Source organism: Hemiscyllium ocellatum, chromosome 9, assembly GCF_020745735.1.
Source record: "Hemiscyllium ocellatum isolate sHemOce1 chromosome 9, sHemOce1.pat.X.cur, whole genome shotgun sequence".
NCBI classification, from domain to species: domain Eukaryota; kingdom Metazoa; phylum Chordata; class Chondrichthyes; order Orectolobiformes; family Hemiscylliidae; genus Hemiscyllium; species Hemiscyllium ocellatum.
This window is the reverse complement of record NC_083409.1, coordinates 53,529,375-53,557,139: the sequence shown is the minus strand read 5'-3', so window position 1 is coordinate 53,557,139 and position 27,765 is coordinate 53,529,375. Positions and strand designations below refer to the sequence as shown.

The 27,765-nt window shown below is 39.4% G+C and overlaps 1 protein-coding gene across 1 annotated transcript; it reads left to right on the top strand.

Moving 5' to 3' along the window:
- LOC132819040 (actin-related protein 2/3 complex subunit 5-like) lies at nt 1-27,765 on the top strand. Its single transcript, XM_060830317.1, has 4 exons — nt 1-244; nt 14,160-14,231; nt 18,940-19,116; nt 27,194-27,765. Exons 1-4 carry the CDS (start codon nt 104-106, stop codon nt 27,254-27,256), a joined length of 453 nt encoding a protein of 150 aa, XP_060686300.1. The 5' UTR covers nt 1-103; the 3' UTR covers nt 27,257-27,765.

Here is a 27,765-nt window from a genome sequence, read left to right as displayed (position 1 = left end):
CTCCCCTCCCCCCAGACCGCCCCGTGCGGAAGCGGCGGCCTCGAGCTCACTGAGTGACGGTTGGAAGCTGCTCTCTTGTGTCTGTCCCCGTCGGTCAGGCGACATGTCCAAGAACACCAGCACCGACAAGTTCCGCCGGGTTAATGTCGATGACTACGACGAGAACAACTACGTGGACGAGGAGGACGGAGGCGAGAACCAGCTGGGACCTGACGAGGCCGAAGTGGACGCTTCCATCAGGCAATATCCTTCCTGAGTCCGGGCCGCGGGTGGGGATGGGGGGGAAAGCGGCGGTACCGGGGCTTCAGGCCCCGGCTGCAGTTCAGGAAGGAGCGGTACCTGAGGATGTACTCCAGGAGGGAGTGGTACCGGGCGTTGTGTACTCCGGTTGGCTTGCTTTCTCACCGACTCTGAACCGCTCATTCGCTCAGTAGGAAGTCTCTCTCTCTCTCTCTTTGACGGCTGCACCCGCTGCATTTTCTTGTGTTCTGGGCGTGGTTCTTTTTAACTTCCATTTCAATGGTTTAAACACCGCCTGAACGCTACTTTATTCGCACCTCTGCAGTTAATACGATCGTTTCGTTTATTTCTGAAATGTTTCGTTTTAGTCGCGAGAATTAGTGCAAGGATCTCTTGTATTTACACAGTGTCAGTTATCGCATTCCAGGGTGGGACACATGCAGTGAGATTGCCCACTCAGCGAAGGACCTGGTTTAAGATCCAGCCCCGGAGTAGGGCGGGATGCCAGACAGGTTAAGGTTAAGGTAGTCGTAGTTCTGCCTCGCACTGAGCAGGGGAATTCATAGGACAGGGAGGAAAAGTTTAAAGATGAGAATTTTGTTTTGCTTTTAGTGAGTATTTCATACTAGTGGAGGGTGGCTGTTACTGAAGTGTACTGTTTAATGCAGAATGGGATTTGGATATGTGCTGGCTGGAATATCTTGCAGGTTATAATCGGGATAGTTGAGGATTGCATTAGATAAACCAAGCTCTAGGTTGCATTAAGTAAAATGCCAGAGTGCTTTACAGAATGTCAAAGCTGGCAGGTGGGACTAGATTGGGTTGGGATATCTAGTCGGCATGGACGGGTTGGACCGAAGGGTCTGCTTCCATGCTGTACATCTCTATGGCTCTATTAGGACAAAATATAAAAGCTTGTTCACTGTGGCAGGCGTCAAACAACATTTTAAAGGAAGAACTAAAGACGAGGGGAGGGAATGGTATTTCAATTCCTGGAGTCTGAACTCATGGTTGTGAGAGGTAAAGCACTGAAAATCGGGAATGAGTAAGAGACATGATAGGATTGTTGAACTGGAAAAGGGCAAGGGGCATGTTTATGGATGGACTTAAAACAAGGATAAGACTTTTAAAATTGGCGATGCCTGAATGGAAGTCATTCTAAGTTCAAAACTGGTGATGAGGAAATGGGCAGTTGTTTTTGTTGAGCTCAAGTTTGAAGGCAGTGCAACAAGGGAAGCTCACCAATGTGGAACGATTTGGAATAAATATACAACCAACAAATGCATTATCCAGATTTCAGTAGTAGATGAATTGAGGCATGTTTATGACGTGATGTTACAAGCATGTTTTGTTGAGATGAAAAGGGATCAGAAGTTCAGATCAGGGTCATATAGAATGCCAAAGTTGTGAACTATTTAGCTTTGGACTGTGTCCATAAACAGGCATGTGGTCATTGAAAGGTGATTGTAGCACATGATGGCTTTGAGGCCATAATTTTTGAAGCCATTAAGTATAAATCGAGAATGTGAAGCATGAGGAGGTGATAATTAAAGGGAACTGATATCATTAACATGTTTTTAAATGATGTCAATGCTCTGTAGATGTGAAATTGGAGGGAGCCAAGGATGGAGGTGTCAGGCTGAGGACCATAAAGGTAAAGACGATTGTATCAAGAATGTTAGGGCCAGAATTAGGGGAGTGATGTGAAACTGGAAATAGATAGTGTTGATGTATATTGAAGTTGGTCTTGAGATTTAGATTAGATTACTTACAGTGTGGAAACAGGCCCTTCGGCCCAACAAGTCCACACCGACCCGCTGAAGCGCAACCCACCCATTCCCCTACATTTACCCCTTACCTAATACTACGGGCAATTTAGCATAGCCAATTCACCTGACCTGCACATCTTTGGACTGTGGGAGGAAACCAGAGCACCCGGAGGAAACCCACGCAGACACGGGGAGAACGTGCAAACTCCCCACAGTTAGTCGCCTGAGTTGGGAATTGAACCCGGATCTTGGGCGCTGTGAGACAGCAGTGCTAACCACTGTGCCACCATGCCGCCCAAAAGGGTGTGCTAATGTCGATTCAATCGTCAGGAAATGTACTGCAACTAAGGTTTCAGTGTTGTCTTTTTTTCAAGTTGAATCTAATTAAATATTTTAGTAACTTACTCCAGTGCAAAAGAAGAAATGTCTTTTTTTGTATATTATTTATATGGAAAATAGTCAGCCTCTCAACAAGCTCAGAACCCTGTGGTTTTGTTAAATGATTGTTTAAAAAAAAGACATGAATCTGTCTCCCTTCCCATAATTTTTTAATTAAAATTTATATCTATTTAAGTAAAATCTTGAATAAAACCTTTTTAAGTAACAAAGGTTTTACTAAAAAATTTACATTGATTATTTAAAAGAAGAGAAATGATTCAACATTTCAAATGAATGTTTTACTTAACTTTATTGATAACAGCTGTGTCATGTTGAGGCTTTCAAAAGATTAACCTTGTTTACAGTGATATGATTAGAAACCCAAGCTTGAATTTGTGGTAAATGAAAACGCAGTCTTGTAGGTGTTGGAAATACAATTTTTTAAAACAGAAAATGCTAGAAACATTCAACTCATTTAGTATCTGCAAAATGGAATGGTAACAGATGATTTGCCGTGGAATGTGTAGAAATCAGAGTTTGTCATATTCACTGGGTTTCATAAAGTTAGGACTTCTGGTTGAGTTATTTGGGAAGTCTGTCCAATACTATCTTAGTTCACAGAATGTGGTTGGCATTGACTTGGTTTGAGTATAAACAGGACATGCTGGAATAACTCAGCAGGCCAGAAAGCCTCCGTGTGAAAGAAGCAATTAATATCTCGAGTACTGTAGGACTGTTCTTTGGAATGCCATTATTTAAAAATTCCAGCATTTGCAGTATCTTGCTTATATGTTAACATTGACTTGGTTTTTCCCATAATGTCGAACTAGCTCATTCAAATTCCAGCATTTCCTGGTTGCGTATATCTAGTACAAGATAACTGTGATGGGTTTTCAGCCTTGACAAGATCTTCAGCTCCAGTCCAACCAATTGAAAATAAAGAAATGACACACTTGCACATCACTGTTTTGATATATAGGTTATGCCTTCATATTGCCAGTATCTAGATCCTTTTTTTTTGTATTCCTTTTCTGTGTTGATTCGCCATATTGGGAATTTTGCTGTAGAATTTTGTCCATTTGTACTTGTGCTGGAGCTAGCTTTTCTACTGATCTCATTAAGATTTATCCATTAACGTATCCAAGGTAGTCCCTAGCTTTCCTTCATTATTAACCATCAGTTTAAACCTTTGCCACATCAATGATTGCAGATGAATTTTCTTGTCAGTAAGAATAGAACAATTCATTCAACTGCTTTGCAGTTTATTCTCTGCTTGTCTGCTAAGCCAAACGTTTTCCTGTATCAGCTTTCTTCCCTGGTTCAAACCACAACCCCAGCCAGATGATATAGTGAGTAGTTCCCTCTCCTCTGATGCTGCTTCCTTTCAAAGCTCATTCCTTACAAGAAACAACACTATAATCCTTTTCTCTTTGTAAACTTTCATATGCTGTCCACATTCCTTTTGCTGTCCAGCATTGTTGAACTTAGGGAGCAACCACATACCAAGTTACAAGTCAGATCCCAAAATGAAACTTGGCTTGATAGATCATAATCTGTGTATGATTCTACAATCAAAGTTTAGGCATATAGGTTGAAAATTAACAATTAGGATCTCTAAAGTAGTAATTTCTGGATTACTGTTGTGCCACATGCAAGTGTGTACAGAAAGAGGAAAACAAGCCACTAATGTATGGCTAGCATGAGATGCAGTAGGAAAAGCTTTAGATTCCTAAGGCACTGAGCTAGCTTTGGAGATGATGGCATCTGTACAGCTAGATGGGTTACATCTGAACAGAAGCAGGGCTGAGTTTCTTGTGAGAAGGTTTGCTTGTGCTTTTAAGAGGTTTTAAATTAATCCAGCAGGGGTGTGTTAACAAGGAGACAATATTCAAAAGTAATAGGCTACAAAAATGTTGGGAGAGACATATGACTGACTGCTCTAGTGTTGTCCATATGTGGAATTGTCTGAGTGAGGGTTACACTGCATGTATGTGAATGTATGGAATATAATTAAGATTGGGGTGGGGTTGCAGGGCCATTTTCATATGGGACTATGATTTAGCAAAAAGAGGCTAGGAAGGATAAGCTTGGATGTTTAAAATATTTCTGGTTATAAGGTATTTTGGAGAATACTGTTTTTCAGTTTAGAGGTGTAGTTAATTGCAATACTGAGAAAAGGTAGATGTTTCAGATGATTCACAGACCAAATGTATTTGGTTAGAGCTAAAGAATGAGAGATGTATCTACATTGCTTGATGTAACCTACAGATTACGAATTAGTCAGAAGGATGTAGAGAAACATCTGCAAGGAATTTAGAGGTGTAAATATTATAGCATAGTTATAATAGGAGCTTTAATTACCTGCATATAAATTGGGATTGTGGTTGTACTGGGGCAGGCATTCCTAGATTGTGTGTCTAGTTAAACAAACTACAGCAGTATATCAACTTCTAGAAAGGAGGCACTATTAATCTTGCTTTTGGAAGTAAGGTGGTCTGAATAGCTCAAATGATAGTGGGGGTTAACACTTGGAAGACTTTCCTGATGAAGGGCTTATGCTCGAAACGTCGAATTCTCTATTCCTGAGATGCTACCTGGCCTGCTGTGCTTTGACCAGCAACACATTTGCAGCTATGATCATTATATCACAAGTTTTAGGATGATGGAAAATCCCATTGGTCAATGCAGAGTAAAAGTACAATAAACAAACCTTATGACAGCTGTCAATTAGTAAATGCAGCTGAGAATCAAGCTGAATACAGAAGGTTCAAAAGGGAGGCGAAAAAGCAAATAAAAGTAGAGAGATTATGAAAGAAGACTGGCAGCTAACATTTGGAAAACCCAAAGTCTTTTATGAGCATTATCAGTATGAAAAAAGTGGCAAAAGGAATTGGAGGGCTGATGGGGGACCAAAATGGGATTTTATGCATGGAAGTAGCAGATATGGCCAAGGTGCTAAATGAATACTTTGCATCTGTCTTTATCTACTGGGCAGGTTCCACTTAGACCATGGTGACACGGGAGGACACTTGCTCACTAGAAAGGTTTAAAACTGATAAGGTGGTGGTTTTGGATGTGCTCAGTATTTAAAGTTGATAAGGCATCAGACTAAATGAGATGCATCCAAAGCTATTGAAGGGAGCGGAAATTGCAGAAACCTTGGTAGTAATCTTCCAATCATGCTGAGATTAAAGGGTGGTGCTAGACGACTGGAGAATTGCAAACATTCTGTCCTCCTCCAAAGAAGGTTGTAAAACTAAGCCCAGCAATCATGGACTGGATGAACAGTTTATTTTGGGCAAACGTCTAAAAATAATTATTCACGATGGAATTAATAGTCACATTTGTTACAGCAAAATGATGTCTAACGAACTTGCTGGAGATTTTGAAGAGATAACAGTTGTTGAGGCTAAGTCTATTGATGCAATATACATGGACTTCCAGATGATGCTGTTGCAGTGCTGAAGAACACAAGTATGAAGAGATTGATAGGTAATGAACAGAAAACGACAGTCACAACATGGATCCTAAATTGACTGAGTTATAGTTGATGGGTATTTTTTGGGCTGGAAGAAAGTTTGTAGTGGGTTGCCCATGGGCCTGTCTCAGGGTTGTTGCATTTCAAGATATATTAATCATCTATAAATCATGGTGTGCAGGAGACAGTTTTAGAGTTTATAGTGAATGTAAAGCCTGAGAGAATTGTAACCTATGAGGAGGAATGTGTAGAATATGCATGGAAGCTGACCCATTATCTTTCAAAGATATTGCCTAAAGACCAATATCTTGAGAAAGAAGCAAGGACTAAAGTTAGATTTTTGGGTGATATCAGAACAGAGCAGTGTGAAAAGAGAAAGCATGTTGAAGATTCATTGGTTATGATTAAATTGGAAGGATTGGGACAAAGCGAGGGCAGTACTAATGAGCTGAGTAATTGAGGGCTACTGCAGTCAAACGTTTTGGCAGAGTTGAGCAGAAAGTGTAGGAAAAATGCACTACTGTCACAGAAGTTCCAACTTGTGGCTTTATTAAATTGAGCTGTGGCAGCAGCAAAAATCTGTGATTCAAATATGAATTTACAGGAAACTTGAATACATGTTATGGTGCAGAGGAGGCTATTGAGCTCCTCATATCTACACTGGCTTTCTGAACATTTTGACTAAACTGCCAAACTCCTTCCTTTTTTCCTCATAACGTTGAACATTGTTCCTATTTAAGCAACTATCCACTACTCTTGAATTCCTTAATTAAAGCTGCATCCACCACACCTCCAGGCTGTGCCTTCCAAACCCAGACTTCTTGTTGTGTGATAAAGCTTTATCTCACCCAACATTTGCTGCTTTTGAAAACACTTTAAAATCTGCTCTGTGATGTTTGGTCTTTTCACAAATAAAACAATTTCTGTCTTCTACTTCATGAAGAAACATCATGATTTTGAAAAATCCTATCAAATTTTTCACTTAGCTGCCTTCTGCCCAAGAAAAATAGTCCCCATAGCCCTATCCTCTTTCCATAACTGAAACTTTTCATCTGTGGAAGTAGCAATTATTGATTTCTTACAGAAGTCAAGTTTCTGTTTGTTACATAAGTCTTGGGGTACTGTGAACACGGCATATAGTCACCTGAAATTTGAGCCATTCAGTATGTATAACCTGGCTTGTGGACTGAGACCTGATTTAAAATGCCCTACTTCCTTGCTCTGAAAAGAAATTGTATTTTTATTTGTAAATGCTTGGACAGTGCATTATTGAAATATTAAGAAATTTGCCTCGCCATCTGGGGCAATGCAATGACTAATAAGTCCAAAAGTCTGGTTAGATAAACAACCATTATGTTTAATTCAGAGCATTATGCTTAAAAAATGATGTCAAGGTTTTAGATTCAGCACAGCAAAATTTGCACTGGAACTTCAGTAATGTGGACAAATTGCAGAAGCTGAAGTTGCTCTTAAAACAGAAGGTTAAACGTATGATTTGTTAGAGGTGTTCATAATGAATGCTGTAGACATCTACACTGCTGGTGACTGTGACTTCCGCACATTAATACTGTTATTCCAGGTTGCTCATTGGTTTTTTTTATTGTTCATCACTCATGACTTCCCTTTTATAGGTTCTGCTTCTGGTTCTGAGCTCATTTGAAACTTTTCTGCTTGCTTTCACTGCCTGAATTTTCTTTATTTTTAACCATAATCAGTTTCCGGCTTTCTATGTTAATATGAAGTTTGTGAGGGTCTAACCAGAATTTAACTAAGAACAACTTTTAAAATAAGAACCTTTTTCTTGAGTGAAGTAGTGATGTGATTCATTTGAGGAAGAAGAGTGAGAAGGCGGCACGGTGGCACAGTGGTTAGCACTGCTGCCTCACAGCGCCTGTAGACCCGGGTTCAATTCCCGACTCAGGCGACTGACTGTGTGGAGTTTGCACGTTCTCCCCGTGTCTGCGTGGGTTTCCTCCGGGTGCTCCGGTTTCCTCCCACAGTCCAAAGATGTGCGGGTCAGGTGAATTGGCCAAGCTAAATTGCCTGTAGTGTTAGCTAAGGGGTAAATATAGGGGTATGGGTGGGTTGCGCTTCGGCGGGTCGGTGTGGACTTGTTGGGCCGAAGGGCCTGTTTCCACACTGTAAGTCTAATCTAATCTAATCAAGAGACACCTGAATTACCTAATTTTTAGAGGGTTTGAGGGAACAGAGACCTGGGATTGGGATGTAAATTTATCTTGAAAGATACCAAGCAAATTGAACAGGCCATTTAAACCTCAACCTTACCGATAAAGTGCAAAAGCCTGCTTGGCTTCAACCATAATGTTGAATTGAGAAAATCATGTTTTAGGAATGTTGTCACCTCTTTAGTGCTGATGTAGAACAATGAGAGAATAGTGTTGGGAATAAGGAACCTTTGTTATTTGGAGAGGCTAATTAAGCTATTATTACTCATGTAATAGAGAGGGTCAAGAGCAAGGTTTAATTGATGGGTTCAAAATCACCGAGTTTGAGAAAATCAGGAAGGTTTGATAACCAGAGCTCATGGATTTTGTGATTGTCAAAAGAACCAAATGTGATAAGTAGAAACATTTTTTTCATATGATGAATTGCACGTTTGGAATGTATTGCCTGAAGGCACAAAGGAAGTAAATTAGACAAGACTTTCAAAGGAGAATGACCAAAATACCTGAAGGAAACATTTGCTGGATTATGGAGATAGGGAAGCAATTCTTGGAGAGCTCAAACAAAGCTGACATAGGCCTGAATGACAATCATTCCTTTACCAAAAACGAATGTTTGATTTCAAAACTGAAATTCTAATAACGTTTTGATATATCCCATTAATTTAAAAATGTTGGTTTTCTTTCCAGCAAACCTAAAGCTCCAGATATTAAATGTAAGATTCTAGATATGTCATTCAAATTTGCTGAATCCTAGAGTTGAGAAAGAAACCAGCACATCTAAAATTCCTCTGCTATCTGTTATCCTTAAAAAAAATCTTTAATTTACTTTTTTAAACTTTACCCCAATATTGCTAAATTGTTTATTGTATTTCATCCAACTGCCAACCTCTCATCCCAAAATTGAGATTACTGGGATTAGTACTATTGTGTGGAGGGTGCGCATTGGTAAAGCTTTTTGTCATACATCAAGGATATTTCGGTGCTTTGTATGCCATGAATAACTTTGAAATGTACTGTGGTAATTGTTTAGTCTCACTGAGACTCCATTTGGATAGATTATTTAAATTAACACTGTTGCCTCAGAGCATGGGATCCAGGTTCCATTCCAGCCCTGGATGACTGTGGAGTTTGCTCACATTCTCCCTGTGCCCATGTGGGTTTCTTCCCATAGTCCAAAAATGTGCAGGTTAGGTGGATTGTTGTTGCTAAATTGCCCCATGGTGTCGAGGTTTTACCGGCTCAGTGGGTTAACTCTAGTAATTCTGGAGTTAGAGGATTAGTTGGGTTTGAGAGAGGAATCCTCGAATGGAATGCTGTTTGGAGGGTCAGTGCAGACTTGAGGGGCTAAATAGCCTCTATTTGCGCTGTAGGGACTCAGTGATTCTAAATTAACACTTTGTAATTTTATAAAGGAACAGTACTGAAGTTTAGTTTAAAGTTCGTTGGGAAGTTATACACTCTATAACATCATTGAGATTTTAAAAAGATTCAGTTATTAAATCGAGTGTACACATTGGTGATGTCAAACATCTTTGTTAATGGGCCATTTGTATTGGGTAAATGCAGCAGAGCATAATGAGAGTTGTATGCTGCATAGTATAGTGCCACTCACTATGATAGAGTGCATGAATAGCTGCATATAAAAGACCAAGAAATAAAGGATTATGATGACAGGTTTAAGTGGCAAAAGATGGGAGGAGAATTGAGTGGGGCATAACTGTTGTCTAGTTGAACCAAATGGCCTGATTCTGTGCCATATGGTATCTGACCTTGTTTAGTAATAAATTATTCAGTCAGTTCATTACTTACAGATTGCATAGTGGTAAGCTGTGAATGTTTGAGAAGTTAATAAATGGTAAAATGTGAATGAACATTGAAAATCTGAAAGAACTGTGGATGCTGTAAATAAGAAACAGAAATTGCTGGAAAAGTTCAGCAGGTCTGGCAGCATTTGTGAAGAGAACACAAAGTTAAATTTCGGGCCTGGTGACCCTTCCTTAGGTCTGAGCTTTTTCAGTAACCTCTGTGAATTAATGTGTTTGTTTCCACACCAGGCTTTACAGCTTCAATCTGTGTATCATTGCTGAGGAAGAGATATATTTGTTGTGGATCTCTTCTGTTCTGGTTAGAGACATGACAATTTGTTTTACTATGAATGGCTTTGCTGGTTGAGTCAGTTTATGTTAGTTAACAAGACTGGTTCCTTGTGGATTCCTGAAGAAGGGCTCATGCCCAAAACGTGATTCTCCTGCTCCTTGGATGCTGCCTGACTTGCTGCGTTTTTCCAGCCACACATTTTCAGCTTTGATCTCCAGCATCTGCAGTCCTCACTTTCTCCTTGTGGATAGTGTTTATGTCCAAACTTAGAGCAGCATTCGCTCATCTTGTTAAGGTTAAATGGTTGTTGGCAATGAGAGTTTTAAAAAGAATAATCTCACTATTATTCACAAAGAATCTGAAGTATTTTAGGTTCCAAATGTCAGCAAAATGGCTGCATTTGTTTTTAGACTAGTTGCCAGTAAGTAGGATGAATGTTCTGAGATCCATAAGGGAGGCCAAATGTTAAATGCCCAAATAAATAGAAATGGGGAATAAAGTATTCCTGTCATCAATGATGTGGAACTAAATTATGCAAATTTGGTCAGAAATTATCATCTATTGTCATTTCAGCATTCATAGCATCTGAATTTTAGAGTTAAACATTATTAAGAGCATAGTAGAGACCAGTACAATAACAACATTTAAATAAATTTGGACAGATAAATGAATAAGGAAGGTTTAGAGGGATATTGGCCAAACACAGGCAAATGGGACTATTCAGTTTAATAAATTTGGTTGACATGGACGTGTTAGACTGAAGGGTCTGTTTATGTGTGTACAACTATGACTCTGAGGTGGAAGCAGAGTCATTAAATATTCCTTGAAAGTGGAGTTGCAGATAAATAGGATTGCAAAGAAGGTGTTTGGTATGTTTGCCTTTAGTGGTCTCTGCATTAAGTATAGGAGTTGGGAGGTCATGTTGCAGCTGTACAGGGTATTGATTAGGCCATTTCTGGAATACTGCATGCAATTTTGGTCTCCCTGCTATAGGAACAATGTTGTGAAACTTGAAAGGGTTCAGAAAGGTTTACAAGGTTGCTGCTGGGGTTGGAGGGTTTGAACTATAGGGAGAAGCTGAACAGGCTGGGGCTATTTTCCCTGGAGGTTCGGAAGCTGAGGAATGACCTTGTAGAGGTTTATAAAATCATGACGGTTGTGGATAGCATGAATAGACCAGGTCTTTTCCCTGGGTGGGGGGAGTCCAAAACTAGAGGCCATGACTTCAAGGTGAGAGGAAAAATATTTAAGAAAAAAACCAAACGCGCAACTCTTTCACGTAGAGGGTGATGCATATATGGAATAAACTGCTTTAGTTACAATATTTAAAAGGCACCCAGATGAGTATATGAATAGGACTGGATTGGAGGGATATTGTCCAAATGCTAGCAAATGGGACTAGATTAATTTAGGATATCTGGTCAGCCTGGATGAATTGGACCAGAAGGCCTGTTTCTGTGCTGTACATCTCTATGAATCTAAATTGGATGTAAATTCTCTATCGAGAGAATGAAAGTTATTGTGATAGACGGAAATGTGGAGCTGAGGCTGCTATCAGATCAACCATGATCTTATTGAATGGCGAGCAGGCTGAAGGGGCTGAATGGCCTGCTGTTCTTAATTTGTATTTTCTTTGTTCATGTGACACGGCCAGCATTTATGTCCAGTCAGCATTTATTGCTGATTCTTAATTATCCTTGGGATATTGGTGCCTTCTTGAACTGATGCAGTCTCCATAGCGCTGCCAGGAAGGAAGTTCCAGAAATCAGGATGATCTATGAATTGGAGGGGAATTCGTAGATAGTGGTGTTCCCATGAAACTGCTGCCCTTGTCCGCCCGGTTGATAGTGGCTGTGGGGACAAAAGATCTTATTCAGGGAACCTTTAATGTATATTAACATGTTTGGAGAGGCAGTGTAGAGTATACTATCCTCTAATGCAATTGTTACAGTAATGAGTAGCATTGTTCATTGATTTTTATGAATACAGTCTAGTTGTCATTTTATTGGTTATAAATTAACTTTGGTGCTCCTTTGCTTTTTAAGCATGTTGTATTCATCCAATCTGGAGAGCATCTCAAATTATTATTTTTTAAGTTAGATATTATGCTTGTTTGTGGGGAAGGTGGCAGCCAATTTATATTCAGAAATCTTGCACAAACAAGATCACAATCTGATCATGACCAGATAATTTATCTTTTGTGTTGATTGAAGGCTAAATATTGATCAGGACACCAAAGGTAAGTCCCATACTTGCTATCACAATCATGCCATGTGACATTCACTCAAGGGACAGATGGGTATTGGCTTAAAGTGTCATTTTATTCATTAGAAAGCTCTTTGGCTTTTAATAAATAAGTCTTTTTACACTTGCTCGAAAGCAAAGTTGATTCATTTCAGGCCTTTTATCCTTTTTGATATTTAAGTGCTAATTATTTTCAAACATCTTTTTGATGCAAAGTTAATGATTGAAAGGATTGCATTTTCATGTTTTAGTTCTTCATTAAAATTAACCAATAATGTTAAGTTTAGTTCCCTTTCCATTAATGCAATTGTTTATCCTTTGTTTCTGATTTGATAGTAAATATATCCTCTTTAATTTACATTTCCTCCTCGATCTTGCTCTTTGTCTCTCAGTCCTTCTGTTTGATTGAAGAAATACATAGCTGATAGTCCTGTTTCATTCTCTGCAATATTATCATTTTATACATTCTACAACCTGACATTCAAAAATATAAACCCTAAATTTGAATGGTCAAGTCAGCAAATGAAGTTACATTAATATAGTGTAGTAATTACCAAATGATCTTCTAACGAAGAAATTGCTAACAAGATTTCGTTTTATTTCCACATAAATTGGAACACATACAGGTAAGTTATATAAATGAAAAGGTAGATCTAATTTGCAACAATGATACATCCTATGTAATTACAGGCACCTGCACCACTCTGTCTCTCATTTGGATCTCATTACTTTTGATGTAGTTTCCCTGAGTTCCTTTTCAATACCAAAAACATCCAATTCACAATCTGGTTCTCTGATGCAAGCTCTCATTTTTTTTGCATGACCGAGCTATTTGCATCACTTTTTAGGATTCTACTTCTTTTAGCTCACTAAAGCTTTCCTTTCCCAAAATGTTCTGGAATTGCTAACAAACTGAAAACTGTTTGTAGACCTTTGCTGAAGTCTCAGACAAATTCTGAACTGTCCTTCCTATTTTGTCATTGTATCTACATCTGGGTGCTTAATTCCTTGACTTTCAAACTCTCCTACTCGCAGGTCTGTCTGTTTAGCCTACATTCTATGTTAACGTCTTTCCTTATGGAACTGCTGTCAACTCACCAAGTCACGCAGACGATATTTCTTATTTAAATTTATAATGGATTGCTCAGCAATTGCTGCAAATTCTTAAAGGTTCTTCTCAAACATTCATGAAAGAAATTACAGATTCCAAAGATGTTTTAAATAAACAAGAATTCTCCTTACTACCACTAGCTCGCAGGCCATCACAATATGCTCTTAGGTGTCTTACCAGAGCAATCAATGGCCCATTGTTTACTTAAAAGACTTTAACAATATGTTAAACAATGCTTTCATTTGTTTGCAATATCACTTCTCCTTTTCTGAAATACTTTACCTAATATGATTTCACTTCTTGGCTAAATATTGCTCATAGCTGATGTAAATGGAAGGTTGATTAGTTGCCGTATTTTCAATTTCAATAATTGCCAGTTCCCCTCCTGTTCTGTGTGTTATGAGTGAACTTGGTCTAGTTATGTCAGCTGTGGCTTGTCTTGAACACAAGAACCAAATCAAACATTTCAGTACTGAGGGAGTGTCACTGCAATAGCAGAGGTGCCAACTTTTGAAGGAGATATCAGACTCTGGCTGCATACTCAGGTGGGCATAATATATTTGAGACTAATGTTTGGAAGAGACAAATTAGTTTTTTTGGTGCCCTGCATTATGGGTAAAATATGAAATTGGTTGTTTCCTTAATGTCTGTGCACAGGAAATCTGAATGCAGCTCTCCAAGCAGCACTGAAAAATCCTCCAATTAATACGAAGAACCAAGCTGTTAAGGTAAGGCTGAAGGAGGAAATATCTTTATCCTTGCAGCATTTTGGAGTTTAGAATCTGAAGTAATTTTGTTCTCAGCTGTTTCTTGGGTTTTGCCCCGATCTGTATGGAGTGACCTGAGAATTTGTACACAGTCCAGAACTGAAATGTTGGTACACAGATTTTATTTACTGGTAAAGTTTATCTGTGGGGGCTTGAAATTTCAATTTGCATTGAAATTGGGATAAACATTATCTACAGTTTAGATTAATGGGCAGTCAGTTTTATTCATTTTGCTTAATAGCATAACTTAAGTGTGGCAAATCTGTAAAAATTAAAACTTTATTTGCTCAATTTTATTTGTTTATAATCTGATCCACCTTGGGATTGGGGTTTTGCACTTAAATCAATCAGGGCATGTACTATCTCAGTGCACAATCACACAGGAGAGTGAATTGTGCCTCAGTGTCTCTTCATATTAATTCCTCACCTAATCTCCTAGTTCCACTCTTTAAAATTGTAATTTTTAGTGAATGAAATTTTCTCTTTAGTGAATGTACGAAGTGTGGAGTTAGGTTCCATAGCTTGTTTCTGTCCACAACACTGATCCCCAGCAAAGCCCTCTCCCTCCCCAACTGGGTGGTGTTGGAACTATGCTCATCCAGACAAATGTATCTTGACTTATTTCTGGATTAGTGATGCTGGAAGAGCACAGCAGTTCAGGCAGCATCCAAGGAGCAGTGAAATCGATGTTCATCAGGAATAAAGGCAGTGAGCCTGAAGGTGGAGAGAGAGGAGGAAAACTTCTTCAAGGCAGGCATCCTTGCAAGAGGATTCGCAGTAGGGTTAAAATCAACGAGGTAAAAATAATGACTGCAGATGCTGGAAACCAGATTCTGGATTAGTGGTATCTTGACTTATACCTTCTAGATGGTGGGCAGGTATTTGGGAGAAGGGAGACTTGTCACAAAATTCCCTAATTGCTTCTTAACTCTTGTATTTCACATACCTGACCCAGTTCTGTTTCAGATCAACAGTGACCTCCAGAATGTTGATATTAGAGGATTCAACAGTAGTAATACCTTTAAATATTAAGTGGCACTGATTAGATTTTTATTTTGGAAATGGTCATTGGCTAGCACTAATTACTACTGATCAGTCCAAGGCTGGAGGTTGTTATGCATGAACATCAATTGCCTCAGAAGCTGAGTACTTCCGATTGATGATGAACATTATGCAGTTGTCAGGGAGCACCTGATCTTATGATGGAAGGTTAGGTGGGGGGGTCATTGATGAAGAACTAAAGATGGTTGATACTCGGGCAGCACCCACTCATCTGTCTGAATCCTCAGTCCCTTTGTCCATGTTTGAACCGATGCTGTAATGAAGTCAGGAGCGAAGTGACCCTGGTGAAACCCGTAATGAGTGGCATTGAGCAGGTTATTGCTAAGTGAGTATTGCTTCATAGCAATGTCAACCACCCCTTCCATCACTTGGTTGATGAGAATAGATTGATAAGGTGGTAATTGACTGACCTGAGTTTTATGCACATGTCGTATCCCAGCAGTTTTTCAGATTGTTGGATAAATGCCAGTTTTGTAGCTTTACTGGAACAGCCTGAAACACAATTTCCTCAGTACTGTTACTGGAATGTTCTGCCATTTCTTGATAGAGTGGAGAAAATAGAGTTGGCTGAAGCCAGGCACCTGTAATACCAGGGACCTCAAGAGGCTGAGATGGATTATCCTCTCTGCATTTCTAACTGAAGATGAATGTAAATGCTTTAGCCTTGCTGTTTTGCACTGATGTGCTAGGCTCCTGTTGTTGAAGATGAGGATATTTGTGAAGCCTCCATGTGCTAGATGTTTAACTGTTGTTCACCATTCACAACTACGTGAAAGGACAGAAGAGTTTAGATCTGCTTCTTTGGTTGTGCGTTTAGAAAACCTTGTCTGTTGAATGTTTCTTGTACCTTTTTTTTGTGCAAATAGTCCTGTGTTTTAACTTCATGGTAATACCTAATTTTCAGGCTTGAAGATTGATGATAGTGGTAGTGTGGGGCATAGGCCATTCCTTGAGATTTCAGATTGTTTGAAAACAATTCTGCTGATGGCCCACAAAAGCTCAATTTTGATCACTAGATCAATTTAAGGTGTATTCCATTCCGCAGCACAATGAGGGTAATCTGTGTGAAAATGGAACTTTGTCTCCACAATGATTGTGCAGTGATCACTCCACTGATAAGGTCATGGATATACATACCTACAACAGGTAGATTGAGGGTTAAGTCAAATAGAATTTTCCCTCTTGTTGGATCCCTCACCACCTGCCACCAAGTTCATGAGCCCTGTCCTTTAGGATTCTGCCTGCTTGATAAAGTAGTGGTGGTAATAAGCCAATCTTGGTGATGGACATTAAAGTGACTGTCCTCTTCTGAGTACATTGTCTTGCCACACTCCTTGCTTTTCCTAAGTAATTTTCAATGTGGAAAAGAGTACTGATTAATCAGTCAAGGGGGCATGGTAGGTGTTACTCAGCAGGGGTTTTCCTTCTCCATGTTTGACCTGATGCACTGAGACTTAATGGAGACTGGAATCAATGTTGAGGACTCCCAGAGCAATTGCCTTGCTACTGTACACCACTGTGGCACCACCTCTGCTGGATCTGTCCTACCAGTGTGATAGGGCATACCCATGGTGTTGTCTGGGACATGGTCTGAGGTATAATTCTGATAGGATGACTATCAAGCTGTTGCTTGCCTAGTCTGTGGGACAGATCTTTCAAATTTGCACGAGCCCCCACATGTTTGCACGGAGGACTTTGCAGGTCAACTTGGCTGTGTTTGATATTTCTGGTGTGCAATGTCAATAGCAGGTGGTCATCTGATTTTATTTCTTTCTGGTACTTTATAGTAGTTTGACACAACTAGTTTGGTCTTTTTGTAGGACATGAGATGCAACCACGTTGCTGTGGGTCTGGAGCATGTAAAGATGACAGATTATCTTTCCTAAAGGGCATTCGAGAACCAGATGGATTGGGTCACCAGTTGATGATTGTTGCAAGGCTGACAATAGGCTTCTGATTCTAGATTTTATTGAAGTCAAATTTCGTCTGTCATAGTGCGATTCAAATCTATGTCTCCAGATGTTTGAATAAAATCAATCTATTACAGTTGTTGGAAGTCTGACATGAGCACAGAATTTTAGTTAGGCCACCTAACTTTAGTGGGCGGCACGGTGGCACAGTGGTTAGCACTGCTGCCTCACAGCGCCTGTAGACCTGGGTTCAATTCCCGACTCAGGCGACTGACTGTGTGGAGTTTGCACGTTCTCCCCGTGTCTGCGTGGGTTTCCTCCGGGTGCTCCGGTTTCCTCCCACAGTCCAAAGATGTGCGGGTCAGGTGAATTGGCCAAGCTAAATTGCCTGTAGTGTTAGGTAAGGGGTAAATGTAGGGGTATGGGTGGGTTGCGCTTCGGCGGGTCGGTGTGGACTTGTTGGGCCGAAGGGCCTGTTTCCACACTGTAAGTCTAATCTAATCTAAAAAAACCTTTGGAATATTGCATGCAATTCTGGTCTCCTTCCTATCAGAAGGATGTTGTGAAACGTGAAAGGGTTCAGAAAAGATTGACAAGGATGTTGCCAGGGTTGGAGGATTTGAGCTATAGGGAGAGGTTGAATAGACTAGGGCTGTTTTCCCTGGAGCATCGACAGCTGAGGGGTGACCTTATAGAAGTTTACAAAATTGTGAGGGGTGTAGATAGGATAAATAGGCAAAGTCTGTTGCCTGGGGTGGGGGAGTCCAGAATTGGAGGGCATAAGTTTAGGGTGAGAGGGGGAAGATATAAAAGAGACACAAGGGACAACTTTTTCACGCAGAGGGTGGTATGTGTGTGGAATGAGCTGCCAAGAAAGTGGTGGCGGCTGATACAATCGCAACATTTAAAAGGCATCTGGATGGGTATATGAATAAGGAGGTTTTGGAGGAATATGGGTCAGGTGCTAGCAGTTGGGACTAGATTGGCTTGGGGTATCTGGTCGGTATGGCTGAGTTGGACCAAAGCTGTTTCTGTGTTGTACATTTCTATGATTCTATAACACTCAAAATGCTAGACAAACTCAGCAGGCCTAGCAGCATCTATGGAAAGAGAAGCAGTGTTAATGTTATGGATCTGGTGGGATTTGAAGAAGTCAGACAGGGCTTGTACAATTAAACTGATTCCCTTTTGACAAATGTTGCCAGACCCGTTGAGAGTTTCTTCAGCATTTTGTGTTTACCTCCAGAGCATTAATTTGGGCCACTGGATTACTAGTGCTGTGACAGTGCCATTACACTACTGCCTCAGAAGAATAAACAATTTAAAAGCAAATCTGTGTTTTTGGGAGTGTTAACTTAAGGTGAGGAATTTCTATACATACATTTAACCTGTACATTCTGTCAATATGGATACATTTGGTGCACGTGATTTATTGTGGGCTGGGGCTTGTTGTTGGAAGAAAGTACATGTGAGCTGCCTTGTTGAAAATATTCTATATAACTTTGAACTCCACTGTCCTTAAATTTACTCAATCTAGGAACCTCGCTTGTGACTTGTCAATTTGGTACAGTTCTAGTAACTTGGTGCCTCTGCCCAGTTCATGTCTAAAGCAAAGAAATACAAATAGAATGTTAATTTTGATCATAATTGGAAGTATGTTATAATTGGCACTGACAGTTTATTTTTGATTTTAACAGGATCGGGCAGAAAATACTGTTCTTAAAGTTTTGACTTCGTTTAAAAGTAATGATATTGAAAAGGTTGTTCAATCCCTTGACAAGAATAGCATTGACCTCCTGATGAAGTACATCTACAAAGGCTTCGAAAAACCATCAGAAAACAACAGTGCAATTTTACTACAGTGGCATGAAAAGGTTAGTGGAAAATATCATGCATCAGTGTAAGATCAGTGATTCTTTTACATTTATTTTATAACCCAACTTGGCAGCTTCTGAGAAAATAGGTAAGGGTTTAATGTGGGGAAGAATCTTGCAGGCAACTCTGCACGTTAAATTTGCAATCTGTACTTTATTGAACTAATTAATGTTGACTTTCAGATTTTCTGTCTCTTCAGTTGGCCAGCAAAGATGATGCACACCAGCATAATTCTGTATTTAAAAGGAAAAGTTACAAATGGGAATTGAAGGTATTCAAGGTGAATGAGGGGCAATAATGCAAGGGCAACACCCAGAGTAAATGATTCTCCCTTCTATCTACACCGCATGGAGTACAGTGGTTTAAGAATGCAGCTCTCTGCCACTTTTCAGGGGCAGTAATGGTTGGGCAACAAATTTGGGCGTACTCGTGATGCCCACATTCTATGAATGAATTTTTAAAAATACATTCCCAGAATTACTACAGGGAAGAAAATAAGTTGGAAGTCAACAAATAGTCCAGTCGACGGTTGCCCAGCAGTAAGTTGCGTATCTGCATTTCTCTCGGTTGGAGATTGCAAAACGGAGTTTGCAGATAGCTGATAAAATTACAGATATAAGTGGCAGAAGCCTACATTTTGTTTAGTCATTGAAATAGAATCAAGTATGATTGTAGTAATACTACAGTTATTGGCAATCAGATATCCCTGGGTTTTTTTTGCATTTTGGGGCTTTTACTGTTTCTGGATTTGCATGAGGACAATTTCCCAGTCAGAGTGAATTACACTGTTATAGGGAATGCATTTGTCTTCCAGTGCAAGCTTTCTGACTTTGGTGTATCCATTTTGATAGTCAGTTGTTTTTGATTCACATCTCACGTGTGCATGAGCAAACAGTAGCAGTTGCAGTGTGGACAGTCCATGCCAGGGAGCATTGTCATAATACTGACCCTTTTGGAGTGTTTTTATTGTGAAGAAGAATGCCAGATACTAAGATATATTATGCTTGCTTATGACAAATGTCTGTGCCAAGTGACCTTACAATACAGTACTGATCTCCACCAGGGAAGTCTGTAATATAGTTTTAGCAGGGATGAAAGCAAGAGGGAGGTCAAGTAGGTGCACTTTAGGCACCTGCACAATTCCCAACCTGTAGTGCAATAATAAATACTGTCTCATTTGATGGCCAGTCTGCCCTGTATGATCACAAGTCTTTTGCAGTACTTTTAAGCTCTAAACAATAGAGGACATAAATGAAAACCATCACAATGGGGAGAATCCTGAGTGACCTATATCTACTATGTATTATTTCAGTAGATGCTTGTAAAAAAAACTCAAGAAATTGTAATTCACAAAGGGTATGCTAATGAGAGTTTGGCAAACTAAGTTTTCATTTAATAAGCCTCAAAATAATTGATCAGCTTTACTTTCACATCTTATCCATTATTGCATCCTGAATGTAATCCGACACTTTCCTGAGTTCTCTGATGAATGGTGATTTATAATTAGACTAATTGGGTGGATGTGCACTGAATGGATGAATGAGCGATAAAGGACAGTTTAGTGCAAATGGTAGTTGAGAGTGGCACAGGCTGAGCAGTCCTGATGACTGTAGCAGACTGAAGGATTTTGTTTCACGTGGTTTACGCTAAGTGAACCTTCAATATTGGAGCACGCCGGTACCAGGATCAGCATTTTCATCCCCTTTTCCTTCATCCTCCTTCCTTTTCCATGCTGCTTTTATCTACAAATGAGAGTGCAGCTTTTTGATGGCTCTGTACTTACAGTCCCCACTGTTGTGCAAATAATTATGCAGACTCTTACTAGTGAATATTGAAGATATCTCCACATGTATCTAGCCCCTTAGGTACACGGTCAGCATTGTGGTTTGTTCAATGATGCAACTGTTAGTTATGTAGATTTTAAAGTTTAATGAACCTCCCAGCTCAGCGAGCAAACCTACATCCAAAACCTCAACCTGAGCTACAAATCTTCTCAATACGCGCTAAGGTTTTAAAGTGTACTCAGTTCTCATTGAGTTTTCATCATAGGTGACTCGAGTTACATTTGAAATGACAGATGGGTTTACCTTATCTCCTGTAAACGTCAAATCATTGGATCCAAATTCTGGGACCCCTGTCTGACAGCACTGCTGATGTACTGCTCTACAAAGGATATAGTTGTTCAATGTGACGGCCGAATTTGAAATGGGCGATACATGCAGGCTTTATCTATATCTGATGAACTCATAGTTCATAGTTTTAAAAATATTCTTCCTGCTGCAATTTAAATGAATCATGAAGGCTCCAGGGAATCTGGCACAGACCTGTACAAGCCTCTTATGGCTTTCTTGTTGATGAATAACAGTTTGCAGTTAATAAAAACTCTGCGATGGTGCTTGGCATGACACATGTAATCAATGGTACCTTGTACCTACGGGAATCCAAGCATCCATTCATCCTGGTTATTGCCATTGCAAAATATTCACATAATTCTGGTCTTGGCAAACAATCCAGTTGTACTTTTCCTTACATTTTTATGTATAGCTAAATGAAAGATCTTGACACGTCTGGTTGAGACCCAGAAGCATTTAAGGGCCAAAAATATTGAGGATGCTTTTCACAATTAGTCATTGGTAATCTGTAGCTAGTAAATCATCTTTGAGGAAGCTGGAACAGATCTACCACTAACTGTTGTGACAATCTCAGCCTGTGGAAATACTTCCATTTTGAAAGTCAGAGAAACAGAACTTTTCACTTTTTTAAAAAAAAAAATGATATTGGTCAAGCTTGTTGCAGCCTCTTCTGTGCCTGCATTGATCTCTCAACTGCACACTAACAGTCATGCATTGTGACTTATTTTCTTGCGTTATATTGAATAAATTCAAACTGTCATCCATACTGATTGGTATTGGAGGCATCTGGGTTGGAAAAATTAAGTATTAAAATAAGAAGGCTCAACCTAATGTTTATTATCAATAAGTGAACTGTTAAATACACACCTTGAATTGTTTGTTTTCGTTATCAGTTTCCCAAAGCTTTGGAGACCTGCACTGCGTTGGTTAAAATTGCAACAGAGTTCAATCAGTTTTCAAAACCTCATTAGCATTTTCTAAGCATGTCGATTGGACCAAAAAGCTGTCCACCTGCAATAACTTTCAGGAAGCAGGTTTCTTGTCCATATTCTCACGTACCAGGATTAGCACATTGAGGTGGGCTTGCGGTGTATTTCATGGTTTTTTTTTGTAGTTTTAAATACACACCTAATCTCAAGCTACCTGTTATTGCCTGTTAAAATTCCGTCCTTGTCTGGAATACACATTAATATGTGATACTGCAAGTTGGCAGTGGTGCCCGTTTAGTCGAGATATTTTCTCTTCAGCCAGTTCAGCAATGTTACTACGCACCTCCTGGAGCAGGTGGAATTTGAACCACCATTTGCCACAGGATCCCTCTTGTTTCTATATTGTACTTATTCCATAAAGATTCAAGATTTACCATGACAATTATGTTTACTGATTAAATATTCTTTAACCACCTTGTTTATTATTTATGAAAATTCACTAGCTTCTCTTTGCTTAACTGGTGACTCATTTTGGTCAGCAGTCATGTGGGTGATAGATGAATGGGAATTGGTGTAGGACACTTGCAGCAGAGTTTTGGTTAACCTTATTCAGTGTCAGTCAAAAATGTGTAAAATGTCCTGCTCTGTTAGGTGGCACCATAGACCAATTGAGGTGCTCAGTTTTCCCTCTGGTTTTCAGAATGTTACTGCTTTTATTTTGGTTTATTTTAAAGCAAAGCTGGCATGCTGAATGATGCATTGGCAACTCCAAAATTCACTTTGGATTTTCTAAAGCTGGCATCCAACAAAAGACATATTTGCATTCAAATCCTAGCCAATTTTTCCAGGCTCTCCACGTTTGAATCCCTCCAATCTGGTTCCACGATTAGCACAATATCAAAGTAGCCCTTGTCACCAAAGTTGAAAATGGCGGTTTATTTAGCAATGGCAAACTATATCTTGTTCTTGACCTGCCTGCAATCTTTGGCCATGCCATCCTTCTCCAATGTATCTGTACTGGACTCACTTCCTTTTTCATCAAATTTTTCTTTTGATGAATTGGCTGAAATGACTTCTCTTTCCAGTTCTACATCATTGCCTGTAGTATCCCTCTGGGAGCTATTCGTTGTGTTGTCTTAGTTCTCATCTAGAAGTTGTCCCTTGGTGACATCATCCAAAAACACAGTTTTCTCATGTGCTGATAACACCCCCATCTCCCCTCTCAACCCTGCTTCTGTTTTTAAATTGTTCAACTTTTGTAGACATCCATTATTGCAATTTAATATCAGAAGATGAAAACCATTGTCTTTCATCCGTTATGCAAATTCTGCTTGCTAGCTGTAGGATTCCACTGTTCCCTTGACAGCTGTCCTGCTCTTGAAAATTTGTTGACTTATTTATTATTTGATCCTGAGATGGGCATCCAACTGCATTGTAGTGCGATCTAAGAGCTTGCTTTGACCTTTGTACCATTGTTAAGTATGCCCTTTGCTCAGCTGCTTTTGAAATCTTCATTCAAAGTTGTCTTACTCACATACTTGAATGTTCTAGCAAACTCCTTGCTGTCCATCCTTGTCCTAAACTCTAGAATTCCAGCCCTAAAGATCTTTGGCTTTTGCTTGCTCCAAAAATATCAATCTCATTGACCAAATTTTATTTAGTAATGCTCCTGTGTGCTATACTAAAACACTATTTTATTTGTTAACAGTGATGTGCACATCCTGATTAGGGCAGCATTTGTTGCGACCCTTTATTGCCCTCGAAGATGGCGGTGAGCTGCTGTCTTGTACTGCAGACCGAGAGACACAGACTGAGATTTGTTGGAAACTTGCGAGTTCCCACGCATCTGCTGACTTTGTCCTTCTAGATGATTTGAGGTTGCAAGTTTCAAATGTGTTGTCAAAGAAGCATAATGTCAAAGTGCAAGCCAGGAGATTTAATGGGGATTTGTTGAAAAACGTCTTCACCCAGAGCGTTCTGGTGTCTGAAGTGCAATGTCTGGAGGATAGCTGAGGCAGAAAACCTCTTGACCCTTAAGTACTTGGATGAGCAATTGAGGTGTTAGAACATTCAAGGCTGTGCAAGTAGTGTAGGTAGAAATAAACTTTTGGCAGTACAAACTTGATGGGCTTAAGGGTCTCTTCTATACTGTATGATTGAGTCTTGGTGAGTTACTACAGTGCATATGTGATTGTGGAAGTGAATGTTGAAAATGGTATTTGAAATTCTAATCAAGGGGGCTGCTTTGTCCTAGATGATGTTGACCTGCTTGAGTGTTGTTAGATTTTAACCCATCCAGGCACCAGGAGACTATTTCACCACATTCCAGGCTTATGCCTTATAAATGATGGACACAATGAGAAGACATGAGGTAAATTATTCACCTCAAAATTTCTGAGCTCAGACTCGCTCTTCCAGCCACAGCAAATATGTAGATAGTTCAGTTTCTGTCCGATGGCAATGCTCAATGTTGATAATGATGGATTCAGTGATGAAAATTCAGTTATTGAATGTCAAGCGAATGTTGATTCTCTCTCTGAGATGGTAATTGCTTGATACTAGAGTGACTAGAATGTTATTTGCCTTTATCAACACAAGCCTGAATATTGTCTAGGTCTTGCAGCAGATGGATATGGACTGTTTCAGCATCTGAACTCCTGAATGGTGCTGAATATTGTACAAACATCCCTACTTCTGACCTGATGGAAGAAAGTTCATTGAAGCAGTTGAAGATTGTGAACCTAGGGTGCTACTGAGAAATTCCCGCGTAGAATTATTATTCCCTAGCTTAAAACCTCTATAAAATGTATGCAATTTAGTGCGTATCTTTGGAGACTATTATATCCTGAATTTAAAGCAAATGGACCAAAAAAATCTCAGATTGACAGTAGGTAGCTCTCATTTGCTGAGAGCACTGAAGTGGGGAAAAAAGCCTCTGATTTCCTATTTGGGATTTCTCACTGGATCTAAATAAGTTATTTTGTCTTTTTAGTTTTGCTCAATAAGATGGGGTAAAAGTGACCAAGGATGCAGCATATATCATTACATATTTTATTCTTGTAATGATTTAATGTAACAAATTTAGGATTTACGGTGACTCATTGGTTAGCACTGCTGTCTCACAGCACCAGGGACCAAGGTTTGATTCCAGTCTCCAGTGACTGTGTTTAGTTTGCATATTCCCTCGTGTCTGTGTGGCTTTTCTCCGAATGCTCTGGTTTCCTTCAACTGTCCAAAAATGTGCAAGTTAGATGAATTGGCCATGCTAATTTTCCCATAGTGTTCAGGGATGTGTAGGTTAGATGCATTAGTTGGGGGCATGTAGAGTAATAAGGTAGGGGGATGGGTCTGGTTAGGATACTCTTTGGATGATTGGTGTGAACTTGTTGGGCCAAATGGCCTGTTTCCACACTGTAGGGATTCTATGATCAATACATCTTGTTTGGAGTGATGATACCATGCTTGGTATCTGTACTATCATGCGTGCACGTACCAAGCCCACACAAAGATTGCAATCATTGCTTACTCAAATGAGAGTGAACAGCATATTAAGCTCCTGGTGTTTCAGGTGCTCAGAGCAAAAGCTTTTTCACTGTTATTGGTTCCTTCAGCATCAGTAAGGCTAGGGTCATGAGCATAAAATAAACCTTTAGTAACTTATCAATTCAAATAGGTTTAATTATGGTTATAGGTAAGGATTCCTTTTAAGCAGGTGCTGCTATTAAGGGGTTCATTACAGTTGAACTGAACTTATGTCATGACTCGTTTCTGCAATTGTATTACATTTTATAAGAAAAATAAGGTTGTATTTTACAATAGTTGAAAATAAATTCAAATGAGGTAGAGAAGCAAATAAGTCTAGGAGTACAAATATATTCATCATTTGTGTGTTTGTGTCACTTAACTGTAAGTAGTGACAGTTAATTTTTAACAATTTTATTTCTCAATTCCATCACTCTAGAAATAGTTATGCTAAAGTGATACTCCAAATATGGAATAATCAAGGATTGTACCACATACAAATGTTTCTGGTCAGGTACATATTCTGGTCTCCGTATTATTAAAAAGCATAACGATACTTTGGAGAGGATGCAGAAAAGATTTCCAAGAATGAATCTTAATGTCTGGCTATCCCCATAAAAATGCATCTCTCTCCTTACTGAGAGAAAGCTGCTTTGTGACCTGGGAGGGGTCTTTCGAATGACATCATTTCCACTGCAAGGAGTCACATCAATAGAAGAGATTTACTCAAAAAAAAAGGAATTTAAAAGGAACTAGTTCGTCCAGAATGTGATGACAGCATAGAGAATTCTCTACCACAAGGAGTAGTTGAGAGAACTGGTGTACAGAGGAACCTCGATTATCCGAACAACATGGCGGGGATGTTATGTTCAGATAATCGAATGTTTGGATAATCGAATGCCGGATAACACTTTAGCCAAGCATCAGGACCTTGCGGTCTTGTCCGGATAATCGAATGCTGAATAATTGAGGTTCGTCTGTATATGTATTAAAGGAGAGGCTGGATAAGCATATGACAGAAGAGAGTAGAGTATTATGCTTGTGAAGATAGCCCAAAATACCAGGTTGCCCAGCATGATTACATTAAATGAAATCCTCATTTTGGCAACTGATCCTCGTTGTGAAATTTCACGATAAATCTGGGTAAACCTAAACTGCTTGATGATTGGCTGGAGAAAATGAGGCCAGTCATGAGTAGGTCGTGATGACCAACTAAAACTGTGACTGTTGCCATCCAAGTCAGATCATTATCCAGATACCGAATTTCTATCCCAATAGATCCATTTTGAATGGAATGACAGCTAACATTGGGTATGAGAAATTATTAATCCATATTACAATGTGGGGAATTGTGGAGATCTCTCCTCTTCTTGAATACCCCACCCCCAACCAAAAATCAGCCAAACCCAGAAACAAAAGTTTGAAACTTAAAATTCAAAGCAGAATTATTGTTCAAGTAACTGTCTGATCATTTTGAAAATCTTGTTCCTTAGGTGTTAGCAGCTGGAGGAGTGGGATCTGTAGTACGAGTTCTAACAGCAAGGAAAACTGTTTGAGCAATGGAACCAGGAGCCACTGTCTGGTACAGAGAAATTGCTGGTGCCGAGACCAAAAGAACCAGTTTGTGCAACACTGGAGTCGTATAATCTCCTTTTTCATTTAAAAACAAAAATTAGCTTGCTTTTATGACCAGTCTGGATATGTAATTAGCTCTGTTTATTTCTGTTAACCAGAATCAAAGGTGCAATTTAATCTCATTTTATAAACTCAGTATTTAGTACAATTTTTGTATCCAAGCAAGAACTTTTCTGAAGCTCAGTTTTATTTAAAAAAGAAGTCTGGCCAGAAAATTGGAAATTCTTCTGTGCAGAAAATTGTTTTTACTTGTACAATTGAATAAAGGTACTATATATGAATGTATGTTGCAGACACAAATATATTGACTAAAATTTAATGCATTCACATGCAATTGGTTCTACACACAGTTGTTCATGAGTATTTTGAATTTGTAACTGGGATGTATAGCTGAAGACAGCTAAGCTATTAAAATATAAGTTTGCAACCA